This window comes from Empidonax traillii, unplaced genomic scaffold (genome assembly GCF_003031625.1).
Source record: "Empidonax traillii isolate 1590-97213 ecotype Southwest subspecies unplaced genomic scaffold, ASM303162v1 scaffold56:size2478089, whole genome shotgun sequence".
Lineage (NCBI taxonomy): Eukaryota > Metazoa > Chordata > Aves > Passeriformes > Tyrannidae > Empidonax > Empidonax traillii.
The window spans coordinates 30192-48288 of NW_020955249.1; the positions used below are offsets into that span (position 1 = coordinate 30192).

The 18097-nt window shown below is 38.4% G+C and overlaps 1 protein-coding gene across 5 annotated transcripts; it reads left to right on the plus strand.

Moving 5' to 3' along the window:
* Nucleotides 1–666: 666 nt before the first annotated feature.
* Nucleotides 667–17837, plus strand: LOC114055461 (photoreceptor outer segment membrane glycoprotein 2). 5 transcript variants are annotated; one of them, XM_027879582.1, is made up of 5 exons: nucleotides 5126–7006; nucleotides 7081–7336; nucleotides 10823–11491; nucleotides 15002–15248; nucleotides 16665–17837. In XM_027879582.1, the coding sequence occupies exons 3-5, from the start codon at nucleotides 10911–10913 to the stop codon at nucleotides 16929–16931; spliced, it is 1095 nt and encodes a 364-aa protein (XP_027735383.1). In that variant the 5' UTR covers nucleotides 5126–7006; nucleotides 7081–7336; nucleotides 10823–10910; the 3' UTR covers nucleotides 16932–17837. The 5 variants fall into 5 exon arrangements, with proteins under 5 accessions (XP_027735387.1, XP_027735383.1, XP_027735385.1 ...); XM_027879584.1 differs by having other exon boundaries at nucleotides 7081–7272; XM_027879586.1 differs by lacking the exons at nucleotides 5126–7006; nucleotides 7081–7336 and adding an exon at nucleotides 667–710.
* The last annotated feature ends 260 nt before the right edge of the window (nucleotides 17838–18097 follow it).

The following is an 18097-nucleotide window of genomic DNA, read 5'->3' on the forward strand; positions in this document are numbered from 1 at the left end:
TCTTCAGCACACACCAAAAAAACCCCAACCAACCAACTCCCAAAAACCACCAGCACATTAAAATCTCTATGTAAATATGAAATCGAGGTACTCCAGCTTCTTTTTTTTTTTTTTTGATAGTACATGTAGTTCAGTTTAGATGCATTGTGTTGATTAGCCTTGGAAAAAGTTACCCTGAGTCAAAAACTGTCCTATGCCCTTTATTCAGCTTGTACATTGTTAGTGCTAATTGACTATCTCAATGTAAAAATGCGTCTCTTTTTGCAGCTGTTATTCAGCAGCTGTAAACCACTGCAAATGGGCACCTCTGTGTTTGTTCTGGAGATTTTTAAGTATCTCAGGTGGTGCAAAGTAAATCAGTAAAGCAAACTGTCCCGGTTTCAGCCGGGATAGAGTTAATTTTCTTTTTAGTTGCTGGTACAGTGCTGCGTTTTGGATTTAATATGAGAATAATGTTGACAACACACTGAGGTTTTAGTTGGTTTTAAGTTGTTCTTACTCCAAATCAAGGATGTTTCTGTTGCCAGTGCTCTGCCAGTGAGGAGGTGCACAAGAAGCTAGAGGGGAACATGGCCAGGACAGCTGACCCAAACTGTCCAAAAGGATATTTTGTACCATAGAACATCATGCCCAGTATATAAATGGGGAAGGAGTTGGCCATGAGGTTCCAGTGGCTGCAGGGGGACAGGCTGGTTATCGGTCAGCAAATGGTGAGCAATTGCATTGAGCATCACTTGTTTGCCTTGCGTTTTGTTTCTTTCTCTCTCCATTTCATTACAATTAGTAGTAGTGTCAAATTATTACTACCTTTTATGTTTTGTTTCAATTATTAAATTGTTCCTGTCTCAACCCACAAGGTTTACCTTTTCTTTCCACTTTTTTCCTTCCTGGGGCAGGGGTGGGGAGAGCGAGAGAGCAGCTGCATGGGTGGGACTTGCTAGGGTTAAACCACAACACAAACTGTCTTGTCTTAGTTCAAAACTGAATGTCTAACTTGGCTGTAGACTGCAAGGAGAAGAAAGGTACTGCACACCAGAACGCTGAAGTCAGAGAGCAGGAGGATTACTGTGAGAAATTACCCCAAATTCCAAGGGCCTGCCTGACCAAACTTTATTATAACCACGTAGTTGCTATGGAAAGATGTGAACAAAAAAAAATTTAGTTGTGCTGGTACGTGCATGGCATATGCATGGGAATACAACTTGCTGAGAAGTTTGACTGTAGGAAAAATAATCCCCAGTCCTGTAAAGATGTTCTTACATGTCTAATATAGCTTCCATATTTAATAATAACAATTTATAATTATAAATACTATGCATAATTTATTAATACTAAATATAGCAAGTATTAAATCACGTAATGAGGCAAGAAATACAACGGGTCTGAATTTGAAAAATATAGAAATGAGCCTTTAAAGACCAAAGTGACAGCAAACTATTTCTGGACAAAACTAGAGACAGCTCTAGCTTTTATGATTTTTTAATTTAAAAAAGGTCAGAGAATGAAAATATACCCACATATAAGCTCCTAATATCTTTCTTGTTTGAAGAACTAGATCAGAATTTCCAGGATTGTCTATAAATGGAACACAATTTTCTACTGCTTCTAACTTCTCCTTCCTTAGGTTTCATAAGGGATAGCAATGGAAAAATAAGTTTGCTTTCCTGGAAATCTTTTTTCTTGTGGGGTGAGGGAGATGTGAGAATTTTCACCAGTGGTTTTTGTCTGAAAGAAATGACCTCATGTTTCCTCAAGGAATCTTTAAAACCCACACCTAGACACAAATGAATGCACATGGCTGCTGATGGAGAAGGGTGACATGATTAAAAACATGCAAGACCACCCGAACTCTACAGTTATTTTCTTCAAATAAACATGTATGGGAGTAGATGACTCATCCTGCAAAGTACAGACTCATTGATTTCAAACAGTTCCATTGGAACTTCCTTGTCTGGACTTCAGCAGCTTGGGGTTATTTATTTATTTCTGTATGAGTCAGAAGTTGTGAATAATGTTTCTGCTTAGTTGACCACAGAAGTGGAAGACAAAGCTCATACAATTTTTTGGAGAGTCAGAAATCAAATGATTGTCAAGAAAGAGAAGAGAGAAAAAGAAAAAAATTACAATAGCAGGAAGCACAGATATCATAGAGATGGAAAATTCATAGGTTTGGTTAGTCAGTAAATGAACATGCATCAAATCCTAGAATTTGTTGAAAATTGTAACTAAAAATTAATATATAAATACAGGCAGAAACTGCTCTCACTGAAGAGTAGAAAAGTAAACATATTTGATAAGCTCACATATCTGGCAAAAGTCAATGAGCAAAGGAAGTATTGATCAAAGACAAGAAAGCACTTAGCAAGTTTTGTAGATGTTTAAACAGTTATCCTGTTCATAGCAAATGAAAAATCATAGACCTTGACAAATCTAGTTCAGCCCTTTTTCCAAGGAACTGTCCCCACAAGATTCCTGGCCAGTGTTTGTCAACCTATTATAAAAGTTGTTCTGTTGATGGAAATCAAGCTTTTTCATGGGCTGTTTTACAATTCTCACTAAAAGAGTGATTTCACCTGTTATTCTCCTCATATCCAATCACCAAAGGAATTTTCTCCCTTTCTCTATGTAACTACCTTTAAAATTACTTGAACGCTATTTTCACCTCTCACCGTCAGTCTTTCCTGCACTAAGAAATTGAGTTCCCTCAGTCTTTTTTCACAAATCATGATTTCTAGACACAGTGTCAGTAAGCATGAAGATACCACTGAAGGGACAGAAGGATATTGAATCTTTTTCAGAAGAACTCTACAAGCACTGTGTCTAGGTGCTGGCTTTTGTCAATTTGACAGCTTCAGGAGCATTGTGAGTCTTTTTTTTTTTTTTTTTCTTGGTAACTGTCTTTGCTTTCTAAACGAATCTCAAATTCCCTACAGGATGTCCTGAGTAATATTGTTCAGTTCAAGTCATGTTCTAAAAAATGAAAAACAGCATCAACATCAGGTTTATAATAAGCTGAGAACAGGGAGAGTTCCTGATTAGTATTGGAGGTCTCTTCGATGAAAAATGTGACAGTGTACATCTGACTACTTTGCTAGGGGAAGAAGGGTCAGCTGGTAGTATAGTGCACCTAAGTATTGATGCTATGAGATATGGAATTAAAAAAGGAAATTTTAGCTCATTATGTAAGGGCAATTCTGTTGCCAGTCCTCATAATATGTGTATAATTCCATTCTGCAAAAAGCTTCCTGATAAGTGGCTTGTGAGGATAAGATCCACATTGAAAAAGGTACAAGGGTTAAAAGGAAGATTGCTTCATGGTCTTATCATGAATAAGGTTGTAAAAATGGATTCTAGTCTTCAGAAAAAAGTTACAGCCAAGATGGAAGTTTTAGGTTACCAACCAATTTAAAATACAGGTTTACTTCCAGCTTTACCATAGACTGCTGTTCTGATTTTAAGGTGAATTTCTGTGCCTTAGTTTTGCATTTGTAATGACTCACCATGAGTCAGGAGTGGATGACTCAGAGGTTGTGGACAGTACAGCTTCCATGGATTGAAATCAGAGTCAGCTTGACAGGTACCAACATGGAGTTTCCTGCAAGATACAGTAGCCCAAAAGACTAGCCATACTTGTGCAGTGCAGTTCATGCAGGTCTGCTACAATTTTGTTTTTTGCCTGAGACTGGCTTCAGCATTCATATTGTTATAACCTTTAAATATCTGAAAAAGGAAAATTGTAGTACTTCTTTTTCTGATTTGTTTAATCTGTGATGTTCTTCAGGCAATTAAATGAGCTACAGTTACAGTATTTGTATTTTTCATGGAACAGAGTACAGCATGATAATATAGTGTATAGCTGTAGTTATAAAAACATATAACTGACTTAGTTTTCAATAAGCTTTGTGTCATTTTAATGTACCTTTTAATGTACAAACTGGTTTATTTTAAATTATTGTCTATTGCTATTACTTCTTGGCTTTGAATTTTCACATTCCCTCTCTCAACTCTGCAATTTCTTAAGAATTTCAAATGTTCTGACTTAACATAGGTATCCCTATCTAACTAAAACAACCATATTCATCGAAATACCACTGTATTTCCTTCCCTAAAAGTTCAGAAATGTAATTGAGAAATGAATGTTCTGCAAAGACCCAGTTGCTTCTATTTGCTTAATAACTTAAGTCTCTCGGTATCTACCATGTGGTTCACAACTTTACAGAAGCCAAAAAAAGCAGATGGTCTGAATTCCCTTGTTCATGCTCCCTCCCCATTAACACAAATCATGAGAATCTATTCCTGAATATGGACTTGTCCTCTGAAGCACTGACGTGTTAAAGAAAGGCCATATAGTACCTGCTTGCATCAGACTCACTGAGTGCCTCCACTTTTAGTCCAATACTCCAAAATCTCATCTCGTTAATTATAATTTACTTTAAATACATGGTGAAATTAAAATCCATCCAAATATTTTAAAAAAAATAACTTTTGGAAACTAGATGTAAAATTAAACTTTGCTGTACACGTCATCCCAACTAGTTATTTCATTGCACCGATTTGTAACACGTCTGTCCTTGCTTGTGGACTTTATGAATGGTACTAAATAAGTAAGTAATTGGCCAAACATATATTAGATTTACCTCTTTCAGATCCAAAGCCACAGCACAGCAGTCTCCACTGTGAGCAGGAAAATGTGTGATTTCTGTCTATACTGCTGGGTGATAGATGTCAGTCCCACACGTACAGTCACTCCTGCAGTTACGAGATGCTATTCTGTGATCTTGATGGCCAGGCTTCCCAGCAGGTCTGTGAGAAAATGCATCATGGTTAATTATAGATTCCCATAAAACACAACTAATTTCTGAATAATTCAGCTGAATAGTATGAACTTTGCAGCTGAAACCATTTTCCATTATGAGATGGAACAAAATATACAGGTAGCATTGACCTCTAGTTGCATTAAGATTGGATTTAAGTAATTTCTTAAAATGAGGCATTCTTGAGCTTCCATTAGCTCTGTGAATGACCTCTAATCTCTAACACACACACAAAAAAGGCTTCTTAATCTGTATTGTAGAAAAATCCTACACACAGCAGCAGTGCCATCTTCTGCTTGCTTGCTTTCATGCATGCAAATACTCGATCTGTGTTGCAAAGCAACCCCAGGGAAGGTGCATTTTTCTGCCAGTAGGTAACTAAGGCAGCAACATTTTCCAATAGTCAGGGACAACATGTCTGGAGTTCCATAGATGCGAGCAGTTTTCACAAGTGAAGTTTTTCTGAACACAGAAAAGGACTTCAGTCATTTGTCCAGGTTTCTAAAATATCACATCCCAGTCAGAACAGCAGCTCAAAATGTGTACATTTCTATACTTATGCTGTACACAAGGAATACATTATACCTGTTAAATATGCTTCTGGAAAGTTATCTGGACATAAATGTACACTTTTGAACAGATATAACATATTCCCTTGGGGTTTGCACAAGTACAGCAAGTTCAAAGCATGAATGATTCACGTGCAGAGGAATAATTCAATGCAGTTGTGTTTTATTTGATCATATTGCAAGCATTTGTGTGGTCCAACTGCAGTAGATCCAACAGGTCCCAGATGTATCACACGTGCTCTGAATCAATAGCACATAAGCAAGGTAGAAAGCTGGAAGCCCAATTTCAAATACTTTCTTTAAAAAGGTGAAGTTGCGGTAAATTACATTTTTCCAAACCAAAGTTGCGAGCAAAAGGCACACTGAGCCTGTATGGCTCCAGGGACTTCCTCCCCACATCAAGGAAACAGCTCTGTTTGCCATGCAGTACTGGACAATGCATTGTTGGATGGAGCTTGTAGCAAACATTAGATATGAGTTTGATTGCATCAGAAAAACTGAAAAGGGAGAGAATTTCATTGTATGACTTTATCCTGTTGGAATATGTCCTCGGGGATTTTCACCACATGGACACAACAGAATGATGCTGACAATTATGAGCCTCCCTTTTCCATGCAGAGATGTATAAAATAGCTTCTGCCAAATGCACAAGATTTAATTGTTTTTAATTTTTAGAATATTGTAGCTAGATACTCCAGTCTGTGCTTTACACCAGACTTGCACTGATAACCTTTCACCTTTCCCCAGTAATAAGTGTGATAATACTGCTGCCTGCAGAGGGGTGTCCACCTTTACATCACCTAAATGAGGTGAGCAGGTGTATTCCCAGAATGCAGAGTTAGAATTACAGTATTATCAGGGTATTGTTTTACTGCTTATCATTAGCTGGGAGAGGACAGTTTATGCTTCTGAGAATATTCATAAACATTACAGTGCTTGGTACAAGGTCCCTTGCAGTCAGTCGTGCTCACTGAACTCCCTCTGCTGTGCCGATGTGTTATGGACCCTATTGACCAAACCTCGTCCTGCTTACTGATTCAGTTCTGGGACTGACATCACCCCCACCTTGATCAAGCATTGCTGCAGACTCAGCTTGTTGCCACTACTGTTGCCAGTTCAACCCAGCCATGCCCATCCCATAAATTCCTACGTATTGGGCTCAGAAATGCCAGAGGACACGTGATGCTTTTGCTTTTGGTTCTGGCTTGGAATAGAGCTAGACGAGAGTCTAGGAACAGAGGTTTCTACTAGATTGTTCTTGAACCTGGAAAGCTTTGCAAACCAGAATCTACTGTGAGTCATACAGGATGATCCAATTGCTCTTGGTTACTTGAATTCCTTTCTTGCACACAGTTGCATTCAGTACACAAGAGGATGGACAATTCCACGCAAAGCAATAAAATATGGAATGATGGGTAAGGCACTTAATAGTGAATGTAAATGATAATTTCCTAAGATAGATTTTCCCTTCCCACAGAATCACAAAGTTTCATTATTCTCATTTTCTCTCTTTTGAAGGCATATTTATCGTTAAGAACAAATTAAGAGCTACTGAAGAAATTAACAGGTACTGAAGAACAGTCTCTGTCACTGACTAGTGCAAACCTGTGGAGGAGTAAAAAGGTAAAACAAGTTCCTATAAAACATTTTGTTGATGAGATCTCAGTCCACACTCAGTTAATTGGCCTGTTTTGCAGGATTTAACCTGGTGGCATAAGAACCTGGAAATAAATCTCTTAGCTACGATTAGAGATGAAAGACAGATTAGCACGGGCAGGAGAGCTGAAGTCTTTTTCTCCATCTCCACTGGTGAGTCAGTGTGAAGACAGGACAACCAAAGAGACATCAGGAAATCAGTGTTTCCGTCATCCTTAGGATGTCTGATTCAGGTATTTTCTCCCTTGTATTCATCAAGTTACCAGCTTCAAGTTCCTGTTCAGTCCTCTGAAGCAGGTTAGTAGTTCCTTTTGAACTGTCACAAATAAGAATGTGTGTTTACCTACAATGGCAGATTTTAGCAAAATCAGTAAAATAAGATGTGATTTGTTTATGGCAAAATTGCAAGCCAAATTTCTTTGGACAATTTTTATCTAATAAGTAAATGTTACTAACAAGCAAATAGCTGTGCTATGTCATGTTCTATGTAGTTAGGGGAATTTGATAGCAAAGGAACAGGTAGGTGGCATCTTGGCAGCAAAAAGCTACTGTATGGTGATTGAAGCTCTGTTTAAAGTGAGTTAGACAAGAAAAGCTTGAGAACGGTATTGATATTAGGGGAGAAATTTACATATTTATTTGGCTTCTTCTGTTGAAAGAAATATTTCTCCCTTTATAGAATAAAATCCAGTTTGCTCTGCCATAACCAGGGGAAAAATGTCTGTGTGTATATGATTCATAACTCTGGAGTGGCTTATGTGCACAGGTGTCTAAGAACTTTGATAGAGGTGTTAGTTCCACTGAACTGCTGGTTTTGGTTTTACAGTAACCTGCTGCCAAACATAACTCAGAGGAGAACAGATACATGTTGCAGAGCAAGACTGACACTTTTAGCTCATAATTGCACTTCAGTTCTTTCATCTGGAAGAACTTTCTTCCTGGTGCTCAAAAAATGCTACTGCATGGCTGTTTTAGTGTTGCAATACATTTTATGCAATAGATTTATTCAATACTTCATTAAACAGTTAGGAAAAGAAAAATGTTGCGGTGTATTTATAAAATTCATTATGATGGCAAGAGAGTCTTCTCATTATCCGAAATAAATCCAGTAAACTGTTAGCATAGGTAAAACTAATCTCAAGATAAATATCCATGCAGAAGCTGGGAACACAGGAATGGAATGGGTAACTGGTTCTTCTGACCCATACCCAACGCACTCAGAGTTTCATAAGCAGCACAGTGTGTCCCAGAGATCCTTTGTGCAATCCAGGTATATCAGTGATCAGAATCAGTCAACAAGTGGTCACTGCATACAACAAGCCCCTCCTCTGGCACTAGGGCTCATATGATCCTATGCTGGTGGAGGACTGTGGCGTGGGTACCTCTGTTAGATGAATGTGAATATTCCACGAAATCTGGTCTTACAACAATACTAAAATTGCACCAAGGAATCTGGAAAAACCATATGAGAATTACTGGAGGCAAGGAATTACTAGGAGAGTTTCTCTTGCACAGAATTTTTTTTTTTTTTTTTTTTTTTTTTAATTTTAGGCATCTGAAAATGGGGGAGGGAGCTACATCAGAATAGCTACTTGAGAATGAACATAGCCCTGTTTATGGAATTCAGCATCAAATTTCTCTATGGTTAGAATATGACAGAAAGTCTCAAATTAAAAAGCCTCCCAGCTTACAGTAATGAATAGCTAAAACTTTCCCCCAAAGAAGGATAATAGTCTGTTAAACTCAGCTTTACACTTGAGCCTCAGTCTCCCCTTATGCCACAGGGCCCCTCCGTGAGCTTAGACAAGCTGGTGCCCTCTCTGAAGTAGCGATGGCCCCAAGCCTGCCAAAGCTCGGGGAGCATTTGGACAGTGCTCTCAGGCACGTGGTGGGATTGTTGAGGTGTCCTGTGCAGAGCCAGGAATTGGACTCGATGATCCAATTTAGGTCCCTTCCAACTTATGATATTCTGTGATTCTGTGAAATTTACATCTTCCAAAATCAACAATGCCTTTTGAGTAGATGAATTTTAAGTAAAGGTAGAAATATTTGCAAGTTTTGTTGAAATGTTAAAGCAAAACATGTTTGGCAAGTAGGGTGTTTTCAGTGACACTGTAACTATACATGTGCCTAACAATTTAGAGGCATTTTACAAGTACATACATATATTTCATAGAAGCAAACAGTGCATGATGCATTCATTCATATATACTGGCCATGGAATGTGAACTGCATAGCAGCAGTCAGGGAATTTCACAACAGATTCTCTCTGGTGTGAGCTCCCTGACCTGAGTATCAGGGACAAATAAACCTATTAGCAGCCGTCATCTACAGCTATTTAAGGTCAAGTCACGAACTGCTTAACTGGCAAAGCAACCAAAGATACTGTCTCCAGGCTTATCAGGCAGGCTGTCTGCTGAATTCACATGGGGGCTTAATTCTGTGCCAACAGAGCATGATCCTTTCAAATAAGGTCTAAAAGATACCCTAGAAGAACCGTGTGAAGAAAGTGTTATAGTTTTACAAATGACTATTCTCAGGACTTGTCTGCACAGAGGTGTCTGTCATCGATGCGATTATCACACTGTGATCACAATCAACATTCATCCCATTCTGTGTGGGACTGACATTTAGGATTCTGACTGGAATATGGGGGGCTGTAAAGAAAACCAGTCTATGGTTGGTGGTAGGAGGGTTGGATTAAGGTGAGATTGTCACAGTTCTCAAGACAAAGAGCAAGCAACTTTAGCTGCAGGAGCAGAGGTTAAGACAGTAACGGGGATTCCCTGAAGATTAAATAGGCCTTATTTAATACATCATGCTATTCCAAGAACCGTTTTTTAATAAGAACTTTCAGAAAGAAAGGGAGGTCTATCAGAGAAAAAACAGAACATCCTAAAATGCTGATTTTTAAGGTGTGAAGATGTTCTGCTTTTTTTTTTTTTTTTTTTGTAGGGTGATTTGTTACTTCACATAAAAATGCAGTGGAGGATGTTCACCAAAAATATATTCAGGTCATAACACTTAAAAGTTAATAAAATTTTGATAATACTTTCTAGAAAACCAGCACAGTCATCGATAGTTTAACTATTTGTATAACATTTTGTCTCTGTTGATAACAGCAGTCATTTTGCCCCTGCAGTTTTTTGCCAGAGCGATCATATCTTAGTACTGTACATGTGAGGATAACACTTTCTTTTTACTAGCAAAATCACATTTCACTGTACATAATTAATGAAATTACTAAAAATACCCATAGGATACTCTGTTTCTGTTACTTTCACATTTTTTTCTATAGGGAAAAAAGGTTTATGTGGTTATTCTGTATATATTTGTGTTTGTCCTGCTTACTCAACTTTTTAACACAAACCTAGCCATAATAAAGTAATCTAAGAATAATAAATACCTGTAATTGTCAAGAACATACAGGCAACAAGTTCAAGGGAAAAAACACTGTGAGTGTTCTGGAAGGAAAGCCAGCAGCCCAACTCACTTCTAGACATCAGAAGACCTGCACAGAAAATTTCCCTTGACAAAAATCCACAGAAATCTAGAGTCATTGGTTGTACTGTTCACTTGTTTATAATTGCTCTAGTTTGTCCTTAGATTTTTTTTTTTTTTAAGTGTATGGAATTTAAGCAATAAATTTCACTAGGGCATTCCCTGGGCAGGACTGAGAGTGCGTGAGGCTGCACAGGAAGTTCTCTGTAGTCTCTATAAATGGTCCATAATACCTGGTCAAACAGACAGTAATCTCTCTCTCTCTCTCTCTGTCTTCTTCAGATTTCTACTGCATGCCTTGGACACATGCCCCTAATCCGCTTACGAGCTTCCCTTGACCTACACTTCTTTTCCTAACGCTGATCTGACTATGGCTGTTCTCAAAGTAAAATTCACCAAAACTAAGAGGGACAAACTGGCCCAGATCTTATGGATACTCAACTGGGTTTCTGTAGTGAGCGGGATCATTCTCTTCAGTCTTGGCCTCTTTCTGAAAATAGAGATCAAGAAGCGCAAGGAAGTGATGGCAAAAGGGGACATTAACTCTGTCCCCAACATGCTGATCTCTGTGGGGGTCATAGCATGTATCATCAACTTTCTGGGTGGAAAAATCTGCTACGACTGCTCAGACGCCAACAAGTTCTCTCGATGGAAACTTGTTATGCTGCCATACATTGTATGTACCTTCTGTTTTACCTTCTGCATCCTGGTGGGTGCTCTCATGTGCTACACCATGAGGAACGAGCTGGAAGAGTCTCTCTACCTGGGACTGAGGGATGCTATAAAGTTCTATAAGGACACGGACATACCTGGACGATGTTTCTTAAAGAAAACAGTGGATTTGTTACAGATTGGATTCCATTGCTGTGGAAACAATGGCTTTAGAGACTGGTTTGAAATTCAGTGGGTATCTCCTCGTTATCTGAATATGGCTTCTAAGGAGGTTCAAGAGTAAGTATTTACTAGTCATAATAAAAAAATCTAGGAGAAGAATTAATTCAAGAAGACAAAGTCTTTTTACTGGACCCATGTATCTTAATAAAGAATGACCACATTACTTGCAAAATACACTAACTACATGCACAAGCAAAGGTTGCCTTTTGCTAACCTTTTAGGGACGCTAAGCAAAGCAAAGATGTATCTTTCCTTTTTTAATGTGGTGAGTTAGCTACCTCAAAAATTTAATTTCAGTTACAGTGAGCTGATAATGGAAAGAAAAAAAGGACTGTACTATCAATACATTGCACAGTCAATCCTAAACACTGAAAGGCCTTTCTCCTTCAAGGTATTAGATTCTGCACAGCCAAGTTCAAGTCTGTATGTTCACAGGTGAGAAAGTGCCAATCATCATGTACACTGAATAAAAATTAAGAACACTTTACCTTTTTTTTTTTTTTCTTTTTTTGCTGGTAGTGCTTCACATGATGTAGCAACTGTGGAATTATATGTTCAAAAAGAGGACTGGTAATACTTATAGACAACAGAAAAAATAGCATTAAAATTTCTGTAAGTAGACAATTTAATATGTAATAATTCTTCTAAAGCAGAAAAAAGTTCTCACTGACAAGAGTGTAGTAGCTTTGTATTCCTTGGAAAGACAAACACAAAGAGCTTGACTGGCATTTGTCAAGTGCTTTGTTTTGTTGAACTCAAAAATCAGTGACAATAAGGGCAGAGGAAGGGAGGCCAAAGATCTTATTTTATCTAAATTTGCAACTTGGAACTGCCATCATAGCAAAGTGTATATACAGAGTTGCAAATATGCCAGAGTGCAGGGCCTAAGAGAATACAGATAAGAGGTTATCAGCCTGCATAAACAGTTCTCTGTGGACATAGAGCAGGATTTACAAGTGCTCACAAGAGAGAAGTTAGGAAGTATCACATAGAACAGACTGCCCCAGAGATGCTTTGAATCCTGGTTCCACAGGGAAAAGGGACATGACAACAAAGAACTAAAAAGTAGTATCTTATTGTGAGGTTCAAAAGTAAAATATCCTGCCTTTTATTTCTGCAAGGCATGCAGAAACAGTAATGTTTTATCCAGAGTCTTAACTAAACCGTTTTCTTCTGCAGGGTCACCTGTGCTCTGCAAATTATTTTGAGAATACACTGTCAGTTAATTTTTGTCCCATTTTGGCAGAAGATGACAGTGAAACGTGTGTGAGGGAAGTAATTTCAGAGCTTCTTTTGCTGTGAATAAATTGGTTAATTTCAGCTGGACTGCCAGGATAGAAGTTGGTGCTGTATGACCACATTATACTACGATTTCGAAAAGTCTGGTAGTGAAACATTTAATTAATGTGAAATCATTGGAAGCAAAGCCCAGCTGGTAATGTTCAGAAAGGATGGAGAAGGAATCAAATTTTTCTTGGTTTCAACCTGTACTGTATGTCAGTTGGAAGATTAAGAGGCAAAGCAGCTGAGAACTGACATACTGTCAACTTACATGTAATCTTTGTAAAACTGAACTTTTCACCTTTCTCCATGACCCTTTTCCCTCCCCTCTCTTCTATAGCTGCACTGCCAACACCTTAAAGTGACAAGGCATGGAGACAATCAATGGGAATGGTCGGAAGATGAGGCAGGTTACAGTAGTACAATCCTGTCATTGCTTTCGTTAGGTGAAAATCATCTTTTTTTTTTAGCCTTAAAAGTAATTTTTGCTTGACAATACCATAACAACTTTGAATTGCAACAACAAATAGCGTGAATGCCTCGCACACTGACCCAAGTTACTGAGGTCTTCCCTTCTAACAGTACCAACGTTCTTTAATTTGCCACTGACAGAGACAACACAATGGCAAGATGACAAAACCAAGTCTGGAAACTGATGCTGTTGGCAGTAGAAAGAAGATTCCCCTTTATAACATATGGCACAAAGAATTAAAAAAAAAAAATAGTTGAATTGATGCTTGGGATCAAAAGAAAAGGTTAAGACCCAGTTTAAGAGATTGTATTTTATCCATTTTAGATGCTGTACTGTATCTGGGTCATTAAATATACATGAAGCCTTAAAATATAGAGAGCATTTTCCTGAACCTTTATAATGTGCCAGTCTTCCTCTCCTCCCTTTGAGAGTTTTCTCCTCCAGCATTCATCCTCCAGTCTTCCATTTTGTGCCTCTCTGACTCTGTTCCTCATTTCCCTTTCATGGTTTTGCCTGTGCCCATGACACAGCTCACACACTTCAGTATAGTTTCAGTGCATTATTTGGCTTCTTTGCATTGGCCACAAAGTGAAGAGCTAGACTTGAAAACAGAGAGGAATTCACGCCTATCTCACTCCTAGGTGGGAAATGGCAGATGAACTTCCTGACTTATTTGGTTTGAGGAAGATGGTTTTGAGAGAACCTTAAAACAAAACACACACCAGCACCTGAATAAAAAAGAAAAAAAGGGATGAGAAGAAACAAAGGAAAAAGGAGGGGAGAAAAAAAAAAAAAAGGAAAAATAGAGAGAAAAAAGAAAAATGGGGCAGGGGAAGAAGGTTGTATTTAGCAGGGTCACAGCACTAAAATAAAGGTAATTATTCTGCCATCAAAGCACTGCCACAAATACTGAGCTTCCTAGGAGCTTACGTTTCATTTGAAAGTACTTCTCTTTAGGTAGTGCATCTTTGTGTGGACTTCTGTTTTCAAGCAGTATCTTTGTGCTGAATGAAGTAAAGATTTCATGCTAAAGAGAAGGTAATACAAGGAAAACAGGTATCACAGATTCATTTAACTGTTCCAGAAAATCATGATTAATCTGAGACTCAGTTCTCTTCCCATCCCATTCCCATTTTTTTTCTTATTCCTATTTTATCTTTCCTCTTTCCACATGTTTTCCTCCTGATCTTATGGGGGAGGGAAAGGAATAATTTTTATTAATAAATATGGTTTTTAAAGTTACAAAAGTATAGTTATAAGAAGCAGAAAATCCCTTGTGAATTAGTTTCAGAATATGTGCTGAACTAGCCATTGCAATGGGTACAGCGATGAAAGGCCAGTGGACAATTTCCAGTGCTTCTCATGGCATGCAAAGTTATTCTTGTCTTAGGTTCTCTCCTAAGGAATGACTGAATTGAAAATCAACATGAGATAATGAAACAGGATTTGAAGGGACATAACTTCCATTAGAGTTCCACCAAGATAAAGAGGTTCAGAAATTGTCTTTAGTATTTTCAGCACAAAGATACCTAAAAAGGAAACATCTCTGTGAAAACTGAACTCACATCTTGTGGCACAGTACCACAAACCAGGTGAGGTGCTGTGCTTGTACCAGACTTAAATACAGACCATTAAAAATTCCATTTTCCTGTAGTAAGCAACTTTTCCTTTGAAAATATATCCCCATTTTCCTTTTGTTACATTGGAGAGGCCTACATTGCAGCAGACTTGCATTATTTCCTCTGCTAAAATCACAGGCCCCACCTGCTGCTGACACGACTTTTGTAATGCCCAAACTTTCTGTCCTGTTGCAGCCGTCTAAAGAGCAACGTTGACGGGAAGTTCCTGGTGGATGGAGTACCCTTCAGCTGCTGCAACCCCAGCTCCCCACGGCCCTGCATCCAGTACCAGTTGACCAACAACAGTGCTCACTACAACTATGATTTTCTGACGGAGGAGCTCAATATCTGGGTGAAAGGGTGCCGAGAGGCCCTACTGGATTACTACACCAATATTATGAGATCCATTGGCATTGCAGCATTGCTTATTTGGTTGTTTGAGGTAAGTCTCACAAAAATGGTCTGTGTCAGATTAATCAGAGTCTTCTGTCTCTATAGGACGGGAAACAAATATGGTGTAACATGAGAAGTGCCTCAGCAACCAAAGTCCACAGGCACTTCAGGAATGTTGCAGGACTTCCTTTAGTGCAGGACTTTCATAAAGTCCACAGAGCAGAAGCAAATCTCGTTGAAGATGAGGGCTATCAGAAATTATGTATATAATTCTGCATATTTACAGAGCATATTTCCTTCACTGAAGCACTTACTAGATCAGATACAAAACAATATATGCACTGACGCAACTGCAAGGGAATTATGTGGTAAGGTCTGGGGGTTGTTTTAAGTCTGTTTTAACAAAGAATATACAAAATGTGAGCAGGTCTTTGGCTTAGTAGATTAATTTTGTTTATAGTTAAAATTGAGCGTAAGTATTAGTATCTCAAAGCCTCCTTTTTACATTATACATTCACCATATAAAGAGTACCTGCAAACATGGCACTGATTATGCTGCTGATAATGCAATCAAAATAAGCGCACCATAGGGAAGCATACACCCCTGCAAAGCTGCAGTCTTCCTGCTGATGTCTATTAAGAGAGTTATCTGGATGTTGTCATCCACAAGTAAAGGACCCTCAGTGGCACAGGCTGCAGTAGAGTTTTCTCGTCTTTTTAGTAAGTTTTAGTTTTCTGATTACTGCTCTATTACATAAATATTAGCACTGTAATTAAAATAGTTCACAGTCCTCAAGCAGTGCTGGGTGGTGGTGCCAGAAATAACAGGCCTTTGGCAGATTGTAAAAAAACTGTGCTCTCTGTGCTCCCTTAAATATTGACAAGCTGGGCATGCTGATCTCAATTGTAACAGAAACCAGGATAGCGGGGCTTTTTCCAAAACTTATACTTGAGCCTCTGCTATAGGCCAGCCTTTTGAGTTTTCATACCTTGGCATGTAGGACACATATGGCTTACATATGAATGATGAAACCTCCTTGGAGGAAATATTGATTTAATCAAGGTCAGTGGGGAAAAAATCCATGGAAATTAACATAGCACAATTTTGTTTTCCCAGTGGCCAATGGTTCCACTAATTGATCATCCATTCTACATCGATTAGTTCAGTCTCTGAGGCTGCAGGGTTCCCGAGTAATTCTAGGTATTTATATGCTAATAACATGCAAGGGGGATTGTTATCTGAAGAATGAAGAGAGAATCAATCCATCTCTCCCTTGTATTATTCTTTCTAAAAAAATGCAATTAACTGGTAGAGCGGTTAGATATATTGCTCAGACAATGTTTGTCTGCTTGACTCAATACTAGTTATGAGGCCTCTAAACACTTAAGTCAGAAAGCTGATTTAGTGGTAGGGTTGAGGCTGTGATTTCAACTCGCTGTTTAACCCATTCACTGTTTCTTACAGCTCTCTGTACTTATTGGTGTTCGGTACCTACAAACAGCCATGAAGAATGTCCTTCTGCTCGGAGATCTGGAGGGAGAATCAGATGGTTGGTTACTAGAAAATAGTTTTGTGGAAACTGCCAAATACAACATCAGTATCATTAAGAACCTCGGCAAAGCCAACCAGATCTCCACTGTATCAGGCATGAATGACCCTAACATTAATGTTCAAAACACAGACTGTGGCAAAACCAATCTTACAACAAAATCTATCCCTGCAGCTAGGTAGGCAAATCTTCAAAGGAATGACATCACAAGTGTAGCTTTGCTGTATTACATTCCTACAGTTACCAGATTTTTCACTGGTGGGGTAAAAAAGGAAAAAAAAATGAAGACAATTGAACAAACCACAGACTGGTGACAGCTCCAAAAATGCTGATACTTCTATGGATGGATGCATTTTTACTTGAGAAATCCCTGATTTTCAACACTGCACAGAACTTTTGGAATTTTTCCCACTTTCTCTCCTTTATCTACAGAATTCTATCATGGTCTGAACGTGCCAGAGTAATCGCTATGCACAAGCAAATGTTCCAGAGAGGATGGGTCTATATCTACTAACATACAGATTGGTCTAATATGTACCAAAGTTTGTCATTACTGTCACTACACCTACAGAAATCCCAGCAACTGGGAAATCCCAAAAGAAATTATTGCACTTGATAAAAAGATTCTTTACAAAAAAGACAAAAACCAAAATGAAAGCTCTGTTAGTCCAAGATAGGAGAGTTACTTTTAGATGAAATGTACCTATATTGCAGCCCTTCAAACAGAACCTACTAGCCAGGTGAAACTGAAGGCAAGGAAAGTTACCATAATGTACTTAATTTATTTTTCCCCAAAAGTCTGAAGTATGTTTTCATTTTTTCCCCTCTATAGTCTAGGGAAAGCCAGCTGCCACACCTCCCTGAAAGTCAAAGGGTACTGCTGAAAGGAGTTCTCTGCTTAAGAAAACTGACAACTCTTGCAAGGATATTTGAAATTCCAAGTAGCATGTGATAGCCTCAGTTTAAAAACAAGGATACACCTCCCCTAAAACAAACACTGATGATGCTTATAAGCTCCTCATTTCAAAGGTACTTAACACATTGATCCAGGGGCAGGAAGATAAGGGACTATGTGAAATCAATGAAGGCTCAGGAACTTTGTCAATGCATGGAATGAAAGCCTTCAATGCCCAAGACACTTGTAGTTACAGGATGCCCTATGACATTAATTCATCATTAGTAGTAAGCAGGAAAAACATATCGATACAAAATAGAGGTTAAAAGACCAAATAAAGTATTTTACTTGTTACTGCTGTGACTGCATTCTTTGTGAATAATCAAGTAAAAGAAGTTATACCACTGGGATATTCAAAGCAGCACTATTCCTGCTTTTGAAATTGTGCAGAAG